Raw genomic sequence first — 19480 nt, 5'->3', positions numbered from 1 at the left:
GCCTTATCAAAAAGCACATCAGTGCATGGGAGAGACTTCCTTAATTCTGGTAAGATGCATTACTGTATACAGGGTACATCTTCTGGAAGAGCTTCTAGTTAACCCAGAGCTCTTACCTGTAATAAAACTGATAAAGCAAGTGTTAAAGAACAAAGCAGTGCTCACCTGAACTTCCTCAAGTGTTCATTTCCAGGTATTGTAAGCAAATAAGGTAGGTTATTCCTTTTTCTGCACCAGTACTTGCTCAAAAATCTCTGGTTTTATCATGTATCTGTCTGGATTTAACAAAACTTGGTTATCAGAACAGTTTTCCATGCATGTGTGCACTCATAAAATGCTGTTTATCATGTTTATTACATGCCTGTGTGATAAACTGAATGCTGGCTAAAGGGTAGCATGGAGCCGTAATAAGTATGATTTTAAGATCAAGTTTAGATTTACCATCTTCCCTTGTTCAGAGCTTTAATGGAATTGGAAGGGGTTTAGCTTTATTTATGCAGCTGTACAGGCCTGAAGCTGACAGTTAAATAGCTACAATAAATTAATGCTGAAGCCTAAGCAGACTCAAATCAGGCCCTAGAAAGAGTTTGTTACCCCTGCAGGCAGATAGAAGAATGAATCTTCAGAAGTGGCTCAGGGATGGGTTGGATCTGTTTGAGAACAAACTGGAAGGAGAGAGGAGTTACTATTGACCTGGATGGGTTGTGCCCCAGAAGTCACTGTGGGCCTTCCCATCGTGAGCTGCTCTGAGGTTTCTGGCCTTTGGTGCTTGACTGGTGAGTTTCAGAAGAGCTTGATTTGGGAAACCTGTCCCCATTGCGGTCTCTTCATTCCCAGGATGATGTTCAGTATCTCCACTGGGAGACGTGGGAAGAAAACTGGAGTAATTTGTGGTTTGCTTTGGATCTCCAAAAAGATCAGAAGGTTTTTCTTTTAAAACCTCTGATGGAGACATTTTCTGTACAAACTGTGCTTTCCCTCTCAACTCCGAGATAATTCATGGGTGACAGCAGTGTGAGGGCTGCACTCCTTCCTCTTGACAGCTCTTTGCTGGTGATCAGGAACTCATTTTCCATTGCTGTGACTCTGACTTGCTCCAGGCTTTCAAAAAACAAGTAGTAATTCTGAGCTCTTGGAATGCCGTGGGTATCATAGGTACACCATTGCTGGGCTTGTCCCTGTTGGTTTTCCTTTTACCTGTGCAGTGATTTACCGTTCCTTTGCATAGCCTTGTGGGGAACGTCACTTGGTCACTTTGTGGAGTTCTGCTCAGTCAGGTAGATAGAGAAGATGATGGCCACACCATTGGTAAGGCAGTGTGAGACAGAGATGTGACCAAGGAGCTTTCAAGTCTCCTTCTCCTTGAGAAAGGGCAGGTTTGGCACCAGCTCCGTAGAAGTCAGAACATGTTCACCCAGCTCAGAGGCAGGAGAAGATAATTAGGCTGTTATCAGATACTTCATTCTCATGTAGGGTTTCCTGCATGGGAGCTTCCTCCAGGCACTGCTGGAGCTGCAGAGTGCAGCTCACTCAGCTGTTCCTTTAGGTAGTATCGATTTCAGGCAGGGTTGTGTGTGCAGCTGCAGGAGAAGGTGTGTTCTCTTTCACACATCCCCACCACCGTTTGCCCTGAAGGTCTCCCTTCTTTTGCCAGGACTTTCCAGCTTTGCCCTTTCTGTTCCCGTTGGCCTCTCAGCTGGCAGATTCCCACAGGATAACAGCAGTTTCCTTGGGAGGACTTTGTCCCACCTAGAACATGAGTACTCTCTGGAGGCACCTTGTGGTCTCTGACCAGCAGAGGGATCCCGAGCCCTGCAGGAAAGGGAAGAGTCCTCTGTAGCTTGGAATCTGAAAGCTGATATGCAAGGAAGTGGTGTTTCAGGGTTTAAGCTGGCTCCTATCAGTGCACACAATGCACTGACTACATTGTGAATCATTGCCTGTTCCCCCATCCCTGCTGTTGGGTAACAGGGTGGATTTTTAATGGGGTGGACATCTTCAGAACGTTTGTGAAAGCACAGATTTAAAAAGTACTTATTTATTGCTTTTAATTTATTGTTATTTGCCTGTATTTAATAATGATTTGGGGGTTTATTGCCTTCTTGCTGCCTTTTTCTTGCCTAATTTCATCTTAATCCTGACTCCCATCCCCAGTGTGCTTCTTATAATAGAATCACAGACTGGTTTGGATTGGAAAGGACCTTAAGATGATCCAGTTCCAACTCCCTGCCATGGGCAGGGACACCTCACACTAGACGATGTCACCCAAAGCACTGTTCAGCTTGGCCTTGAACACTGCCAGGGATGGGGCAGCCACAGCTTCTCTGAGCACCGTGTGCCAGCGCCTCAGCAACCACACAGGGAGGAACTTCCTCATATCCAACCTGAACTTCCCCTGTTTCAGTTTAAACCCATTCCCCCTTATCCTGTCACTACAGTCCCTGATGAAGAGAAATCAGTCCTTGACACAGCAGCAGGGTAGGTGTGGGAAAACCTGAGGATGGTGGAAAGGGGACCTGGAAACAAGAAGTGAGTGAAAAGCTGCCAGCGCTGGGCTTGACATGTGTCTGGTTTAGGCAGTTTTGACACCAGAAGCTCTTCCAGCCTGTTCCTCACTGAAACCTGTAGTAGCTGTTCCTAACTGAGCACCGAGGATCAGTGCTGGACCACGTCCCCATCCAACTGATGTGGTTTCCTTGCAGGAGGGCTCACAAACGGCAGCGGCCGCTACATCTCAGCTGCTCCTGGAGCTGAAGCCAAGTACCGCAGCGCCAGCAGTGCCTCCAGCCTCTTCAGCCCCAGCAGCACGCTCTTCCCTTCCTCCCGCCTGCGCTATGGGATGTCAGATGTGATGCCCTCCGGCCGGAGCAGGCTCCTTGAGGACTTCCGCAATAACCGCTACCCCAACTTACAGCTGAGGGAGATCGCCGGGCACATCATGGAGTTCTCCCAGGATCAGCACGGATCCAGGTGGGCTTTAAAAACCTCGTGCTGTGGGGGAGGCTTTTGGGAAAGCTGCTCTTTGAGTCAGCATCGTTTGCAGTTTGCATCCCATCCTGAAGGAATGAGGCAGAACAGGGAAAAGGAGGTGTGAAGAGCCAAGTGGTGGAACACTCTGAGCCTTCTTTTTAAAGGCTGCCTGGGTACCAGTGGGGATAGAAGGAGTTCCTCCTCTGAAGAGGAGCTTGCTTGCTTTGCAGTTTGCTAGCTAGGCCCACTGGCATAGCTTAACTCATTAGGAAGAGCTTTCTGGACACAAGACCGTGAAGCACTACTCTGCTGAGATCCACTTTGCTTGGAGTGAGGAGGTTTTTGGGGTACCAGCAATGACGTGTGGCCACGGACCTCATGGCTGCCACCACGCTCAGGTCTCAGATTGCTGGATAAGGTGACTGCATCTAAGATTTGCTTTGCAGGAGCTTAGTGCGTGAGGCTCTTGGAAGGGTTTGGATTAACAGCTGTGTAGAGGGTGTATGTGCCAGCAGCGTCACACCAGCCCTGTTTTCCAGGTTTATTCAGCTGAAACTGGAGCGTGCAACCCCAGCAGAACGTCAGCTCGTGTTCAATGAGATCCTCCAGGCAGCCTATCAGTTGATGGTCGATGTGTTTGGGAATTACGTCATCCAGAAGTTCTTTGAAGTAAGTCTGTGTTCCCCTGCAAGTCTTACTCTGCCGTATGTTGTCCTGAGGTATTGGATGAGCTCATGGAAACCCTGATTTTTGGCTAAACCAGTGGGTATCTGTCAGCACTGCTGACATCTCCTCCCGCTGGGCTGTTGAATCGTTCCTATTGGGGTGACTGATGCGGGACTTGCAAAAATTCATCTGAAAAGGAACGCTTTGCTTGGAGATGGAGGAGGTGTAGGAATAAATAGCCACATACTCAGGAGATGTAGGCCCAACAGAGCATTCATGGGTGCTGTGCCGAGCTGTCAGTACTCGTGTTTAGGAGCAAAAGAGAAACTTTCCCAGTGAAGAGCATCCGCTGGAGCAAAGCGTGGTGGTGTCACACCAGGAGGCTGGGCAGACACACATCTCTTCTCCTTCAAACAGGGCTGTTCCTTCCCCACCAAGCCCTTGTGGTTCTTCTGTCCAGTAGTTTTGTATTGACCCTGTCAAGGGTTAGAGAGCTGGCACATCTCACCCTGGTGGCTCCAGCACCTTTGACTCGAGTTTGTTTCACATGTTGGGCACGTCTGACAGACATAGAACAGACACTTGGCTTGTGCCTCTTTACATCCATTGAGGTGTCGTGGGTGTTTTCCTTCTTTTCCATAGGCACAGTTTATCACTGCAGTGTGACAGCAGGGGAGGGCTGCTGTGACACTTGGCCACTTGAGGGTTTTCATACACTCACAGGTCTGGGTTGAAGGGAGCTTAAAGCTCATCCAGTTCCAACCCCTGCCACGGGCAGGGACCCTTCCGCTAGAGCAGCTTGCTCCAAGCCCCTGTGTCCAACCTGGCCTTGAACACTGCCAGGGATGGGGCAGCCACAGCTTCTCTGGGCACCCTGTGCCAGCGCCTCAGCACCCTCACAGGGAAGAGCTTCTGCCTAAGAGCTCATCTCAGTCTCCCCTCTGGCAGGTTAAAGCCATTCCCCTTGGCCTGTCCCTACAGGCCCTTGTCCAAAGCCCCTCTCCAGCTTTCCTGCAGCCCGTTTAGGCACTGGAGCTGCTCTAAGGTCTCCCCTTAAGGAGCCTTCTCTTCTCCAAGTTCTGTGCTTGTAGTGATTGGTTTTCATCTCCCCAGTTTGGCAGCCTGGAACAGAAGTTAGCTTTGGCAGAACGTATCCGTGGGCATGTTCTGTCCCTGGCTCTGCAGATGTACGGCTGTAGGGTGATCCAGAAGGCCCTGGAGTTTATTCCCCCAGACCAGCAGGTAATTGTAAGTCTCAATTTTAACTTTCTTCTTGATGTTTAACGTTCCTTCCCCTTTGGTACCTGACCTGCGACCTCCTGTTTCCTCTTGTGGCTGGTGTTCTTTTGGTTTGGTTTATGGCATGGTTGTCCTGTTCCCTGTGCATGAGAAGTACGTGACACCATTCTTGGGTCTTGTTGTCATTTCCTTGTTCCACTTAACTGGCAGTGGTGTTGGTTGTCTGTTAATTCCCTGAAATCAGATTATGTATGTAGGGGAAACTGAGAATGATGGTGAATTAAAGGATATTTTTAAATCCCTTGATGGAAGCAGTGCCAGGGTTTTGCTTTTAATATACATTGAGATATCACTGCTTTGATATGTGGGTCAATACTCTGCTTTCCTACAGTGAGTAACTCCTCCTCATACAGCAGTTCCTGTCAAGCCTGGCCTGGTGTTACAGAGATGTGGGTGATAGCCAGAGTCCCACTCAGAGCTCATTAATAAAGCAGCTCCTCAAGGGTTTTATGAGCGATGAATTAAGATGAGAAACACACAGGGCAAGCCAGCTAATAAAGGTGTTGGGAATCATGATGCAGGAATCTCAATGTAGGTTATTACATTGAAAACTGAATGAGGCTTCAGGAATGCTCATTTCCCTGTAGGCTGAGCCAGAGCGAAGCTGCTGCTGCAGCAGCAAGGTGATGGCCAGGGTTTGCCATTGGCTTCCTCCAGAATGGTGGTTTTGAGGCCTCTGTGCTCCTGGGTTTGTGCCAGCTGCAAACCTGAACTCAGCTGCTTTTGGAGTACCCAAAGCTGTCATTCTCTGTTTTCTGATGGTGAAGGTTTTGGCCTGCACGTGGGGTCCATTGGTCACAGCTAAACTTCATCTGCACATGCCTTCATTAACTCGCAGCACTAACTCGCTGTGTAAAATACTAGCAAGTTCTTACCCCACTGTAATCACACATGAAGCTGACACACAAAGAAGTTCATGAAGTTTGGACATTTGAGAGTTCTTTCTCCTGGAGCGGAGCAGAGGAGGGAATGGGGGATGAACAGTATCATTGTGGATCACGAGATGTGGATGCTCGTAAGAGGACACTCATGTTTAATGAAAGAAGGGCTTTATCTTCCATTCATCATAGTCTTGGTTTCTGGAGCACAGCGAGCTTCACCTCAGCACCTGGAGAACTTCCAGGTGAAAGTCCATGGTGCATCCTTCATCCCGTTCATATTCGTGGCCCCATTCAGCAGTGCAAACTGTGCATTTCTCAGCCATGAGCCCTGCTGGTGCTTTCTGTTTGTCTTTGTGTCCCCAATAGAACGAGATGGTTCGGGAGCTGGATGGCCACGTCCTCAAGTGTGTGAAGGACCAGAACGGTAATCACGTGGTGCAGAAGTGTATTGAGTGTGTGCAGCCTCAGTCCCTGCAGTTCATCATCGATGCCTTTAAGGGACAGGTAAGGCCTTGGCCTCTCATCTTTTTATTCCTATGTGTTGCTTTGAATAGCGTGAGAGTGGATGTAGCTTGTTCAACCATAATGCATTTCAGCAGGTATCTGTCGAAAGGGTAATGCAGCAGCATTAGGGAACCTGAAATCTCTTGGTCGTGTCTCTGTTACCATTTTTGTGCAGGTAGATCACAGGAAAGCATCCTTGCAAAACCCTGTTTGCTTGGAAAATCAGGTATTTCTGGCTGATGGAGGGGAAAGCAAATCTCTTGCTAATCTATCTTCATAGTGAAGGTGGTGAGCAGGGTTTAGTGATGGGTATAGCAAACTCCCAGTATGATCGCTGGCTGTGAGGGGATCCTTAGAGGGCTGCTGCTTCCCGAGGGTGTGTGCTGAGAGGAGAAACAGGAATTGCAGCTAGAAAGGGGAGTTTCTTGCACTTCATTTTCGTGTTTTTTCTTGTATCCTCTCCTGAATTGGTGTCCTGGCTCTTAGTTGTGCAGCTGGCTTTATTCTGCCCGTAGTCAGCTTCTCTTCCATTACAAAAGCACTGGTTTGGGTGTTTCCAGCTTCAGCTTTGGAGGAGCATTTTGAAGTGTTGAGGGTTTTGCCACTGGGATGTGAGGATAGCCTGGGGTTATTACAGCAGGAACCAGCTTTATTCACTTGGCTGCTGCTGAAACAGCAGGGAAAGTGGGGACTTGCTTGGCTGTGTCAGAACAAGCAGGGTTCCAGCTGGAAACTTGCTCAGCAGATTTGCTGGTTAAGAGTTTAGCTTTGCACCTTCCACTAGGGAACTGGGCAAAGTCAAAATACCTCTGGGAGCTTGGCTGGTGGCACTGGTGCTTCCTTGACCAGTTGCCCCAGTTTCAGCTGAACTTGCATATGGGAGGTTAAAGCCATCACCTCAATACTCTTCCTGCAGTTTAATTGCACTTCAAGTCCTGTTTTCTTGCACAGTTTACTCAATAGTTATTAAAAATGTGTAGAATGTCAATTTACTTCAGTGCTTGGATTTGCTGCTTTCGGTCATTTTAAGCAGCCAAGTGGGACTTTGTGCAGCAGTAATAAAATGTGTCATGTTCTTAGCAACAGCTTTGGTAATCCGTTAGAAATGAGAACGAGGGCTCTTTGTTGTCTCTTCTCTAAGCACAGTTAAGGCTTTTAAACAAATCCACAGAGTTGAGGGGAATCCTTTGCTGAGCATCTTTTAACTTGTGTGTGTCAGACCATTTCTTACATAGCTTCAGCTAGGTCACTGGCCAAGTGTGCTGGGTTTATTCTTCTGAAGCAGTGTTTAATAAGGCCTGGTTATCCTGGTGGTCTTTGTATTAATAAAGAGGCTTTAGCACTTGTTTCCCTCTTTGATGAAAGGGCAAGCTGCAGCACAGGTAGGGATGTGATCACCAGGTAGCCCTGTGGCCGTGGGGCTCAGATGCTTCCAGTTCGTGCTCTCCAGAGCTGCAAACTGTCATTACTTCCCGTTCCTGGGAAAACCTGCCATGTGTTCACTTAATTCCAAAAGGTTTCTAGGATTCCCAAAGACTAACAGCAGCCTTGCTGCCTGTGCTTGCCTGTCCTTGTTGCACGCAGGTTTTTGCCTTGTCGACACATCCATATGGCTGCCGTGTGATCCAGAGGATCCTCGAGCACTGTCTTCCTGAGCAGACCCTTCCCATCCTGGAGGAACTTCACCAACACACCGAGCAGCTTGTTCAGGTCAGTGTGGGAAAGGGGAATGCAGGTGCTGTGAGGTGTTTCTCAGGTACTGCTTTGTATTAGGAAAGCTCCCTGGCAGCCTGTTTTGGGATTGGTGCTGGACACACTGGTGGGAACACAGGGATGCTGTCCCTGAGGAGGAATGGGAAGGAAGAGACAGATAATCATTGTTAATTGTTTTGGCTATGTGCAAATAATCCATCAGGTATCAAAGTTGTAGTTAACTTCCCTTATTGAAAAGGAGCTTAAGTATTGAGTGGGTGCATGTCCTAATGCTTCACTCCAGGCATCACCGTGCAGGTAAGATCAAAGAGGAGTAAGAGAAGAAAGTGCAAAGTAGTTTGGGCGCTTAAGGTATGTTGGTTCTATGCAGACCCCCTTCCTGTCTGCCTTCCCTCTTCCTGAGGACCTGTTTTGCACAGATCCAGGTATTGGGGCACAGTGGGTATAACAGCAAATGAGCCTGTCCTGTATGCAACCTGTGTATTTAGCACATGGAAACCTGTGTATTTAGCACATGGAAACCTGTGTATTTAGCAGATGGAAAACGGGAAGAGGTTGGGCATGGAGGGGAAGCATCAGGTCATGCCTCTGGTACTGCCAACTGGGAAAACACTTTGTGACCTGAATACACACACATTCACAATGTGAACGTGCATGAGAACAGTCCCCATAGCTAGAACCATGACACAGTCCTCCAAGGACGTGTGATTTTGTTTGTCTGAGCCTGGAGAAAGCAAAGAAACTTGCAATAAGCAGAGTATTGACATTTCGTGCTGTAATTTGTACACAGATGTAGCATTTTACCCCCTGCTGAAGCTCTAGCATGCACATTGCCGTAGAAGTAGAAAGTATTGACGTGTTTTGTACAGTAGATACTTTAAGTAGTGTTTAGTTCAAGCTTGTAAGTCTTAATGCACAGTGGGAACTAGTTTGATATTAATGGTTCCTGTCCACGTTTTGTCACACACTTCTGCTGTCTCTCAAACAGGATCAGTATGGGAACTATGTTATCCAGCATGTACTAGAACATGGTCGGCCCGAGGATAAGAGCAAGATTGTAGCAGAAATTAGAGGCAACGTGCTGGTGTTGAGTCAACATAAATTTGCTAGGTATGAATTTGTTCCTCAAAGTCTCCACGCCCCGTGGGAGCATGGACACATGCTGGAGTTGCCCAAGAGTTAGGGGTGGGGTGCAAGGAGGTGAAAGGAGGTGAAAAGAGCTTTTTGCTTAACAACAGAATGCTATTTATAACCGCTTATAAAGCGGGATGAGTGACCGGTGAGGTAAGTTTTCCTGGTCATGAAGGAGGATGGAGATGTGGAGGAGCAGCTCTAATCCAGTCCTGGAATGTGACCATGACTTTTGCTGTGTGTTGGCTTCATTTTGGTTTGGTGGTTTTGAAGTGGTCACTATCCCTTGGTTAGTAACATGCCATCAGAGCATTTCACTGCTCCTGGGATGCTGGGTCAAGCCGCATGGGAATTCGGGAAATCCATGGAGCCACAATCCTCTTTTCATCTTACTTTTCATGGAAGAAGCTGGGCTTTTTACTTGCCAAGTCTTGCAGTCCCTTTGGAGACATATGCAATGTGATGCCCTCTTAGGGAAGCTGCAGCAGTCTGGGATTGTTAGTCCAGATACTACAGAGCTACACGTGGGGAGAAGCAAAATCCACCTTAGTGGATGTCAAGGCAAAGTTGTACTTCCCACGTTTGTAAATTCCTTTTGTGTGTGTTTCTGGCCTTTGGAACATGAAGGCTGAGCTCCTCAAAGGCTCAGCATTTATGGTTAGTGAAATAGAGCTTTAATACTTGCAGACACAAGGAAAGTGTAACATTAAGAATTAGAAGAGAGCTCTCTTAATTTTGTTATTCAGATTCCTGTCTTCCTGACTTGCCTTGCTCTTTTAATTCCTAAACTTCTTTCCACATGAAGCATTAACCTAGTGTAAGGTCTCCCCTGAGCTGAGCACTAGCTGAGGCAAACCACTTGGTGATTTTGTGATTCCAGGGATGTGGAAGATAAGACTAGAAAACTCCTCATCCCCTTTCATGTATCCTATTTAACCTGGCTCCCTGGAGAGCAGAGGCCAGTCATCTAATATATGAAGGAATTTTGGGAGTTCTCTGCCTTTGCTAAGATCTTAAGTTCCTGAATAAGCATTTCCCAGTTGTTCCGACCTTGGGACTCTGTTCCTGTCGAGGTCCAGCACTGAGAAAACCAAACAAAGAGCAACTCATACGCTGCTCTGATGGGTGTGTTGAGAACAGACGCTGATCTCAAACATAGCATCACTCAGAGCTGTACAAATTGGAGTGAAATAAAACCTAAACCAGTCCTTTATCTGAATTCCCACTTGGATCCCAAGCTTTTCGATTCCATGTTGCTGAACTACTGTGCCAGCATATAGAATCATAGAATCAGCCAGGTTGGAAAAGACCTTTAAACTCATCCAGTCCAACTATTCCCAGCACTGCCAAGGCCACCAGTGGCATGAGGCCTCGTCTCCACGGGGTGTGAACACTTGCAGGGACGGTGACTGCAGCCCTGCCCTGGGCAGCCTGTTCCAATGCCTGAGCACCCTCTGGGGCAGGAATTGTTCCTCAGCTCCATCTAAACCTGCCCTGGTGCAGCTTGAGGCCGTTTCCTCTTGTCCCATCCCTTGTTCCTTGGGAGCAGAGCCCAGCCCCTCCTGGCTCCATCCTCCTGTCAGGCAGTTGTAGGGAGCCATCAGGTCCCCCCTGAGCCTTCTCTTCTCCAGACTGAACACCCCAGGTCCCTCAGCCGTCCCCCATCACACTTGTGCTCCAGGCCCTGCACCAGCTCCGATGTCCTTCTCTGGACCTCTTCTAGCATCACTCTCTTGTAGCGAGGAGCACCAAATGGTCTGCCCTCGCTATTAGGAAGAGATCTCCTTGGGGTTGGAGGGGAAGCCCAGTGGAGACATTGCATGCCCACAGATTGTCCTTCTTCTGTTGTTACAGCAACGTGGTGGAGAAGTGCGTCACTCACGCCTCCCGCACGGAGCGTGCCATGTTGATCGATGAGGTGTGCACTATGAACGACGGCCCTCACAGTGCCTTATACACCATGATGAAAGATCAGTACGCCAACTACGTGGTGCAGAAGATGATTGATGTGGCAGAGCCAGCTCAGCGGAAGATTGTCATGCACAAGGTAAGCAGCTGCCATCGATGGAGAAGGACGTAGAGGGCTCCTCAGGATTGCTTTTGCCATTAGCATTTCCTAATGATGGCTGTTTCAAAGCTGGATATGTAAGATCTATACACTTTGGGTAGGAGCTGAAAGATGAAAATGTGAAATAATGAGATGCCATTTGGACTTAAAACAAGCTGGTTGCTTCTAGCAATCTCTGCTGACCTAGTAACCTACTTCCACACTAGCAAATGCTGCTAAAAACCATCAGTATTCACTGCAGCAGCACTGTTGGAGCCTGGCGAGGGGCCTCCAAAGGTCTGGTGATGGCAACATGCTCGTCCTCACTGAGGACAGTGTTTGTGGATGAGAGCAGCTCGGTGCGGCTGGGCCAGACCTCTGCACACCCACAGCACGAGCCTTCTCCCTTCTTGTCCTTGCCCTTCAGCCCTGTTAGGGCGGTTGGGTAGCTGTGACACTGCGCTGCTGTGCCTGCAGCCCCTGATGAAATCCTTATTGCTCAGGTTTGAATATGGTTCTGATGACAGACTTCATAGAATCCCAGACTGGTCCAGTTCCAACCCCTGCCATGGGCAGGGACGTCTTCCACTAGAGCAGCTTGCTCCAAGCCCCTGTGTCCAACCTGGCCTTGAACACATCCACAGTTTAGCTTAGTGCTACAAGGTTTGAAGCCTGACAGTTTCAGGGCTTCATATTTGTCAAAAAAGAAGAGATTTTGGACTGAAACAGGCATTGCTGCTGGTCCTACCTCCCAGGGCTGTTCTCCTGCTGCCCCAGGGGCAAGAAGTGCTAGAAATCAGGTGATAGCTTCATTTTCATGCTTTTAAGGGTCACGTTTGTGGGTCTTTGTGCTTGTAACGAATGGGAGAACCCAGGCTTTTGGACGTGTGGTGGAACTGAGCTGGTTTTCTGCAGTCACATGTGTTTGGGTGTGTTACTCTGTACAGAATAGCAGCTACAGCCAGACCTCTTGTTAGAAATGAAATACTAATACTGGCTCAGGAAACCCACATTTATGTATTTATCAAAGCAACAACTGTGAGAAGCGTCAGGTATTCGCATCCCGATGAAATCAAGTGTGTTTAAGAATCCTTGAGGAAAACAGACCAAGTGATTTCCGTATAAAGAAGTGGGTATTATCTGCATGAGGGAGCTGATTTTTCCCTACACAAGGCAGTTAATCAGTGGATAAACACCGCACTTGCAGCTAAAACAATCTTCAGGGAGGTTAATTCTTCAGTTTAGGAATCATTCAGAGTCGTTCTTTGAAACCAAAATCTGTATTAGTCCAAAAGAAAGTGTAATGGAAATACACGGCAAGAATGACCTGTGGCTTTGCTGATCTATATATAGAGGTGTGTATATTAAAAGAGTAACATAGAGATGATCTTTACTGACACGTTCTTCCCTGTCAAGCAAAGTCTTTTGAATAAAATGCTAATCAGATTATCAGTGTGGCTGTCAGAAATAGAAGTGGGATGACAGCTAAATAGGACTGAGTGCAAGTGAAGAGCTCAGCCACAAGCTGAACGGAAGCCTGGGAAAAGTGAGTGTACCGTGGAATCCCAGCCTGGGTTGGGTTGGAAAGGACCTTAAAGCTCATCCAGTTCCAACCCGCATCGGCCGTTGCTTTTGGGTTGTGAGTTTGTGGTGGTGTTAAAGACATATCTTAAAGGTTAAAAGTCATTTTAACAGTTAAAAAAAGTCTCAGAAATGAAGAGGAACAAAGAAGGAATGATTTGACCTGGGGAGCTTTCCTCTCCCTAACCTCAGAGCAGCAGTCAGACCTTGGAAATGGGATGTGGCAGTGGCCGGAGCATCGATTTCTGACTGTTCCAAGGTGGAGCCTTAGAGTGAAATAGGAATTTAAACAGCTAGAAGCTGACCCAGTGAAATAGGCTGAAGTTGGTGGGGATTGCCCATGGGAGTGTTCTGTTTGGTCCTGACTTAGGCAGGTAATGGCACTGTGCTGCTCGAGGAGCGCATCCCGTTCCGGCTGTTTCCTCGTCATCCCGTCTGCAGCTGTGAAGCGAGGCTGGCACAGGGCAGAGTGAAAACTCCACTGTACATGTATTCCTGAGGGAACCAGCTGGTGGTGTGGGGTATTTCTCATCTAGTGAGGAAAATGAATTGCTCTGATGTCTCGTTCCTCTGAAACTGTCCAGGAGAGCGTCAGCAGCTCCAGTGCCTTAAGGGGAAACCTGGAGAGGGGCTTTGGACAAGGGCCTGTAGGGCCAGGCCAAGGGGAATGGCTTTAACCTGCCCGAGGGGAGACTGAGCTGAGCTCTTAGGCAGAAGCTCTTCCCTGTGAGGGTGCTGAGGCGCTGGCACAGGGTGCCCAGAGAAGCTGTGGCTGCCCCATCCCTGGCAGTGTTCAAGGCCAGGTTGGACACAGGGGCTTGGAGCAAGCTGCTCTATGGAAGGCATCCCTGCCTGTGGCAGGGGTTGGAGCTGGAGGAGCTTTAAGGTCCTTTCCAACCCAAACCAGGCTGGGATTCCATGACTAATTAATGTGATTACAGCAAACAGCACATTAGTATTGCAGGCACTGTGCTCTGTTGCTCTCCTGAGCAGGCAGCACCCGGAGCTCACCCAGGATTGCCATGACCATAATTCAGGTCCTTTAAGCTTCGCTCTCTCTTCTTTTACCTCCCAGATCCGGCCTCACATCGCCACCCTGCGCAAGTACACCTATGGCAAACACATCCTGGCCAAGCTGGAGAAATACTACATGAAGAACGGGGTGGACCTGGGGCCTATTTGTGGTCCCCCAAATGGCATCATCTGAGGTGGCGCATCGGGGAGCAGCACCCTGGGCCCCGCCAGCCAGCAACCGCCACGATTCCAGTCCACAGGCAGAAAAGGTTTAAAATGGTTGCTACAAGCAAAAAAAAAAAACAAAAAACCAGAGAAGAAAAAAAAAAAACACAAAAAAAAAAATGAAAAGCCTTTGTAAATTTCTTTAATTTTATTATGCATAACATGTACTAATTATTTTTTTTAATTAACTAATTGCCCTGCTGTTTTACCGGTGTATAGAATACTTGTACATAGGGATCCAATGTACATGGAAGGCCACGTTTTTGTTCACTGTTGTATCTATATTCCAATTGTGGAAACTTTCAGGGTGGTTGGTTTGAAGAAAAACAAGAGAAAAAAGAAACAAAACCCCAGGTTTTAATTGACCTGCCCTTGAGCAAATCCCTCTTGGGTTGGTTTCCTTCTCTTTTTAGTCCAAACTTGAGCCGACACAGAAAAGGTTGAATCTTAGTCCAAGGGCGCCTTGGACGCCGTTGATAAACGTGTGGAAAGAAATCAACTCGCTGCAGTTTTAAACAAAGAATGAAGTTTTTGAAACTTTTTAATTGCTTTTTTTTTTGTTGTTGTTGTTGTTATTTTTGGTTGGTTTTTTTCCTCTTCTTTTGTGGAGTAGAACATGCTGAAGGAGGGGAGTTTAGCTGGTGGCCGGGGGGACAAGGCGATGCGCGCCCCACCAGGTTTTAACGCAAGGGCGGGTGTACCTGGTCCTGTTAACGGTGAGAGACACCATTTGATTACTTAGCATGAGGAAAACAAAATCCAACTCAGCTTTGGTCTTGCTTCTATAAATATATAGTGTATACTTGGTGTAGACTTTACATATATAAAAATTTGTAGTATTTTCTTGTTTTGATGTCTGATCTGTATCTATAATGTACCCTAGTAGTGGAACATACTTCTGACTGTACAATTGTACATTTGTAAACCTCTGTAATGTAAATGTGGAGAAGTTTGACTCGACATCGAACCCGTTTTTTGGTAAGAAAACAAGAAAACAAAAAGAGAATTAGCCAAACCTGTGCATTTCAGTGTATATTCACACCTTTTATGGTCGTAGCATATAGTGTTGTATATTGTAAATTGTAATTTCAACCAGAAGTAAATTTTTTTTTCTTTGGAAGGAAATGTTCTCTTTATACAGCCTAGTTCATGTGGACAAGCAAAAAGAGTAACAAGAGATGCTTGGTTTTCTTTGTCACCTCGTTGGACAGTAGCGACCCTTTCTAAATGTTCTACACCCCCCCCTCTGATTCAGTTCCAAATAGTGGTTTTTTTGACTCTTACAAAGTAATGGTTTTTGCTTCTTTTTGTGACAGTAAGAAACAAGAAGTGCAGAAGTTCCGGCTCCCCCTGGTTTTTTCCTTACAATCAGAGCCCCTTTTCACCTTGTAAAGTGTGAATCACCTCCCCTTTTTGTACAGAAGATGAACTGTATTTTGCATTTTGTCTACTTGTAAGTGAATGTAACATACTGTCAATTTTCCTTGTTTGAATATAGACTTGTAACACTACACGGTGTACATTTACAGAGCCTTGTGTATATTTCCAATGAAACTTTTTTGCAAGCACACTTGTAACCATATGTGTATAATTAACAAACCTGTGTATGCTTATGCCTGGGCGCCTATTTTTTGTAACTCTTGTGTAGATTGTCTCTAAACAACGTGTGATCTTTATTTTGAAAAATACAGAACTTTGGAATCTGGCTCCGTGGCTGCTTCCGACGGCTCCAGCATCAACATCCCTGGGTCTGTTCCCGGTTTGAGGAGCAGCCATCCCCATGGCAGCCGCCCTCAGCACCGGGTGCGTGTTGGGAATGAAGAGCAGTGACCCCATGGCCGTGCCTCCTCCCTGAGCCTCTGGGATTCTGCACTCTTAGGCAGAAGCTCTTCCCTGGGAGGGTGCTGAGGCGCTGGCACAGGGTGCCCAGAGAAGCTGTGGCTGCCCCATCCCTGGCAGTGCTCGAGGCCAGGTTGGACACAGGGGCTTGGAGCAAGCTGCTCTACTGGAAGGGGTCCCTGCCCGTGGTTGGAACCGGATGAGCTTTAAGCTCCCTTCAACCCATCCCATGATCCTGTTTTGGCTGTTTGCATCCCCAGTGCTTTGGGCAAGTCTCTCCTCTGGGCCTGTACAAACCTGTAGCTCCTACAGCCTCCATCCTCTAAGCTGGAGATGAGCAGCCAGCTCTTGGCTGCTTTGAGTGCAGCAAAGAGCAGGGTAGGGAAGGGATTCTCTGCTACCTCTCGCTTGTGGTGTGCTCTGAGTTGCTGCAGCTGGGTCCGGGCCCTGCGGAGCTGTTCCTCATCCTCTGCTTCACCTTCAGGGTGTGGGGAGCAGGGAGCTGCTCCGGGCAGGCATGGAGGGGATGCTCCAGCAGCACCCAGTGATGGTTCCTGGGTCATGGAAGGCTCGTGTTCCTGAGGACTTTGTTCCGTGCCCAGGAGCGGTGTTGGGTTTGGGGCTGCCCTCACCCTCTGCCTGCACTGTGTCCCTTTGTGCCCTCATTCCCTGTCTCGGCGCAGCCCCAGCTCTGTTTTCATCCCTGTGCCATTGCCCAGGGCCGGGGATGTGGGGAGAAAGCAGCCTCTAGCAGTGGGTCCTCACCTTCCTCACCCATTATTCGCTGCAGTGAGGAGCTCACCTGGGCTTTGAGCCTTTTCCCCTGGGTTAGAAGGTCCTTCCCATCAGCCGGGGTCCCTCCTGACACCCCGGATCCATCACCTCATCCAGGACCCATCGCACCCACCCTGCCCTGACAGAACCGGATCCCCCTCTCCCAGCATGGCGTGGAACCGACCCGGTGGCAGCAACCCCCCTGAACCCCGATTCTCGTGTCCAGGGCCCCCCCCATTGCCCACGCCTGGCCTCGGGTACCAGTGGTGGGGACCCGCAGGGCTCCGGGCTCCATCCTGCGGGCTCCATCCGGACCCTGCAGCGGTGGCCGCGGCCACGGCGGGGCGGTGCAGCCCCGGCAACGGCAACAGCATCGGCAACGGGGACCCTCAGCACCCGCTCCCCCCCCCCCGCCGCCTTTCTGCACCCCCAAAGCCTCCCCCCCCCGCTTCCCGCTGATGCTATTGATGCACTTGGGCATTTAATGCTTGTTAATTTGGCTCCCGCTAATTACAGCCCAATTAAAATGGAGAGAAACGGCTCGGGTGGGGCCCCCGAGGCAGGGGCCCCCCAAAGGGGAGGCTGCTCGCAGTTTCCCAGCAAGCAGGGAGCAGGAGGATGCTCGTGTCCGGGTGCTCCGGTTTTAGCTGAATCTCATCGAATCCCAGCCTGGTTTGGGTTGAAGGGACCCTAAAGCTCCTCCAGCTCCAACTCCAACCCCTTCCACTAGAGCAGCTTGCTCCAAGCCCCTGTGTCCAACCTGGCCTTGAACACTGCCAGGGATGGGGCAGCCACAGCTTCTCTGGAGCTCCTCAGCACCCTCACAGGGCATTCGGCTGATGTCCCCTCCTAACCGGGCCCTGTGGGGCCCTGCTCCCCCCCGGGGTATCTTTTCCATTCAGATGAGGGGTTTTAGGACAATCCCAGTGCAGTTTTAGGCTTTCACAGCGAGTGCGTGACCGCCCTCAGGAGCAATTCCATGGTGAGAAGCGACTCGATCCCATCCCATCCCATCCCGCCTGCTCCCAGCTCACTCCTGGACCCATCGGGGTTGCTGAAGGCCACGATCACCCCAGGGTCACCCCATGGAAGTCACTGTCCTGCACTCTGATCCCACTGCTTTCCCTCTAGTTCTGGAAGGGGAAATGGAGGCAGGGGGTCCCTGGGTATCTGTGGTACCCCAGGGGTGACTCTAGCCCCAGCGAGGGGCGACCGAGGGGCCATGGAGCAGGGCAGGGGGGGTCCCATCACGGAGCTGCATCCAGAGGGTTCCTCTCCCCCATCTGCCCTGGGGTGATGCCCCCCATACCCCCATCTGCCTGTTGAGCCCCCCAAATCCTCCCGCATCCCCCACATTGCCTCAGCATCACCCCATCTACCTCTGGACCCCCCAGCCTACCCCAGTCCTCTCTTTTACTTCCCCCAGTGCATCCCACCTAACACTGGGTCCCCCAATACTCCCTAGATCCCCCCTTTTATGTACCCCAGACTCCCCAACACTTACTCCTGAGCCCCCCAACTGCCCCTGAGTCCCCTCGTTGCCTCAGCACCACCCCATCCACCCCTGGAACCCCCCCTCTACCCCAGCTCCCTCCAGTCTGCCCCAGTCCCCTCCACTCCGTGCATCCCATCCACCCCAGGTTCCCCTCATCCACTCCTTCTCCTGTCTCCTCCTGGCTCCCCCAGTCCTCTGACCCCAGGGTGTCCCCCCATCCACTCCTATCCCTGACCCCCCCCCATTGCCATTCACCCCCGACCCCCCCCTCTACCCCAGCTCCCTCCAGTCTGCCCCAGTCCCCTCCACTCCGTGCATCCCATCCACCCCAGGTTCCCCCCATCCACTCCTTCTCCTGTCTCCTCCTGGCTCCCCCAGTCCTCTGCCCCCAGGGTGTCCCACATCCACTCCTATCCCTGACCCCCCCCATCTGCCCGAGCTCCCCCCCATCCTATCCCCTCCTTCCCCCCCCCCCCCCCCCCCCCCCGCTTCCAGTCCCGGCGCTTCCTGCTTCGGGGGGGGGGGGGGGGGGGGGGGGGGGGGGAGGAGCGCGTCCCACAACCCCCCCACCCCCCCCCCACCCCCTTCAACCCCCCCGCCTCCCGCGGGCGGCGGCAACAAAGGCTCGTCCCCGCCCCCCGCCGCTCCCGCCGCTGCAGCCGCCGGCAGCGTCCTTGCGGCACGAAGATGCCCGCGGAGGAGCCGCCGCCGGCGCCCCGGGGACTGCGGAGCCCCGCGGTGCTGCTGCTGCTGGTGCTGGTGGTGCTGAGCGCCCGCGCCGCCAGGGTGAGTGCGGGGGGCACCGGCCCCGGGGAGGGTGGGATCGGCAGCGGCACCGGGCACCGCAACGCGATCGCGCTGCAACCGGTACCGGGGGAGGGTGCGCTGAGGAAGCGGGGTGAGGGGGGGGGGGGGGGGATCGGCAGCGGTGCCGTGCGGGGGCTCGCCCCGGAAGGGGGTATGGAGGTACCGGTAGCGGGAGGAGGGATGCGGCTCGCACAGGCACCGTGAGAGGGGGGGGGGGTCTGAAGGGATCGGTACCGGGTTAGGGGCGGTGGGACCGGGAGCGGGAGCGGGGCTGGGCGCTGGTGCTGGGGCCGGTATCGGCGACGTGCGTGGACCCGGCGGGGTCCGGCAGCGGCAACGTGCGGGGAGGGGGGGGAGCCCTGAGCTGGGACCCGCACCCGGCGCTGGAGGAAGGGGGGGAGATCCCGGAGCCGCCACCGCGTTGTGTGCCCGAGGGGGGCTCAGGACCCCCCCGCCCCGCACGCTGCTGCCCGCAGAGCACCCCCAAAACCGCTTCCCCCCCCCATCCCCTTCCCTGAGACCTCCCCAGTTCCC

General features: G+C 50.8%; 2 protein-coding genes across 8 annotated transcripts in view; both read left to right on the top strand.

Annotated features, from left to right (window-relative positions):
* The window catches only part of PUM1 (pumilio RNA binding family member 1), a 62178-nt gene extending 47802 nt beyond the window's left edge, over positions 1-14376 (top strand). For 4 of the 7 annotated variants that reach the window (XM_057397867.1, XM_057397870.1, XM_057397869.1 and 1 more), the window contains exons 15-22: positions 2703-2970; positions 3510-3639; positions 4750-4884; positions 6183-6320; positions 7905-8030; positions 9022-9143; positions 11019-11211; positions 13868-14376. In XM_057397867.1, the coding sequence (XP_057253850.1) occupies positions 2703-2970; positions 3510-3639; positions 4750-4884; positions 6183-6320; positions 7905-8030; positions 9022-9143; positions 11019-11211; positions 13868-13999 (1244 nt within the window). In that variant the 3' untranslated portion in view covers positions 14000-14376. The remainder of the gene's footprint in view (positions 1-2702; positions 2971-3509; positions 3640-4749; positions 4885-6182; positions 6321-7904; positions 8031-9021; positions 9144-11018; positions 11212-13867) is intronic. The other 3 variants (XM_057397872.1, XM_057397871.1, XM_057397868.1) reach the window with 1 other exon arrangement.
* Positions 14377-18760: 4384 nt separating this feature from the next.
* Positions 18761-19480, top strand: part of SDC3 (syndecan 3) — a 35279-nt gene continuing 34559 nt past the window's right edge. The window contains exon 1 of the mRNA XM_057397874.1: positions 18761-18925. Coding sequence (XP_057253857.1) covers positions 18827-18925 — 99 coding nt within the window. The 5' untranslated portion in view covers positions 18761-18826. The remainder of the gene's footprint in view (positions 18926-19480) is intronic.

Source organism: Pezoporus wallicus, unplaced genomic scaffold, assembly GCF_028554395.1.
Source record: "Pezoporus wallicus isolate ANWC-B61680 ecotype Strahan unplaced genomic scaffold, APGP_CSIRO_Pwel_v1 contig_10769, whole genome shotgun sequence".
NCBI lineage: Eukaryota > Metazoa > Chordata > Aves > Psittaciformes > Psittacidae > Pezoporus > Pezoporus wallicus.
The sequence above is the reverse complement of the archived record's forward strand: the minus strand, read 5'-3'. Positions and strand labels throughout refer to the sequence as shown.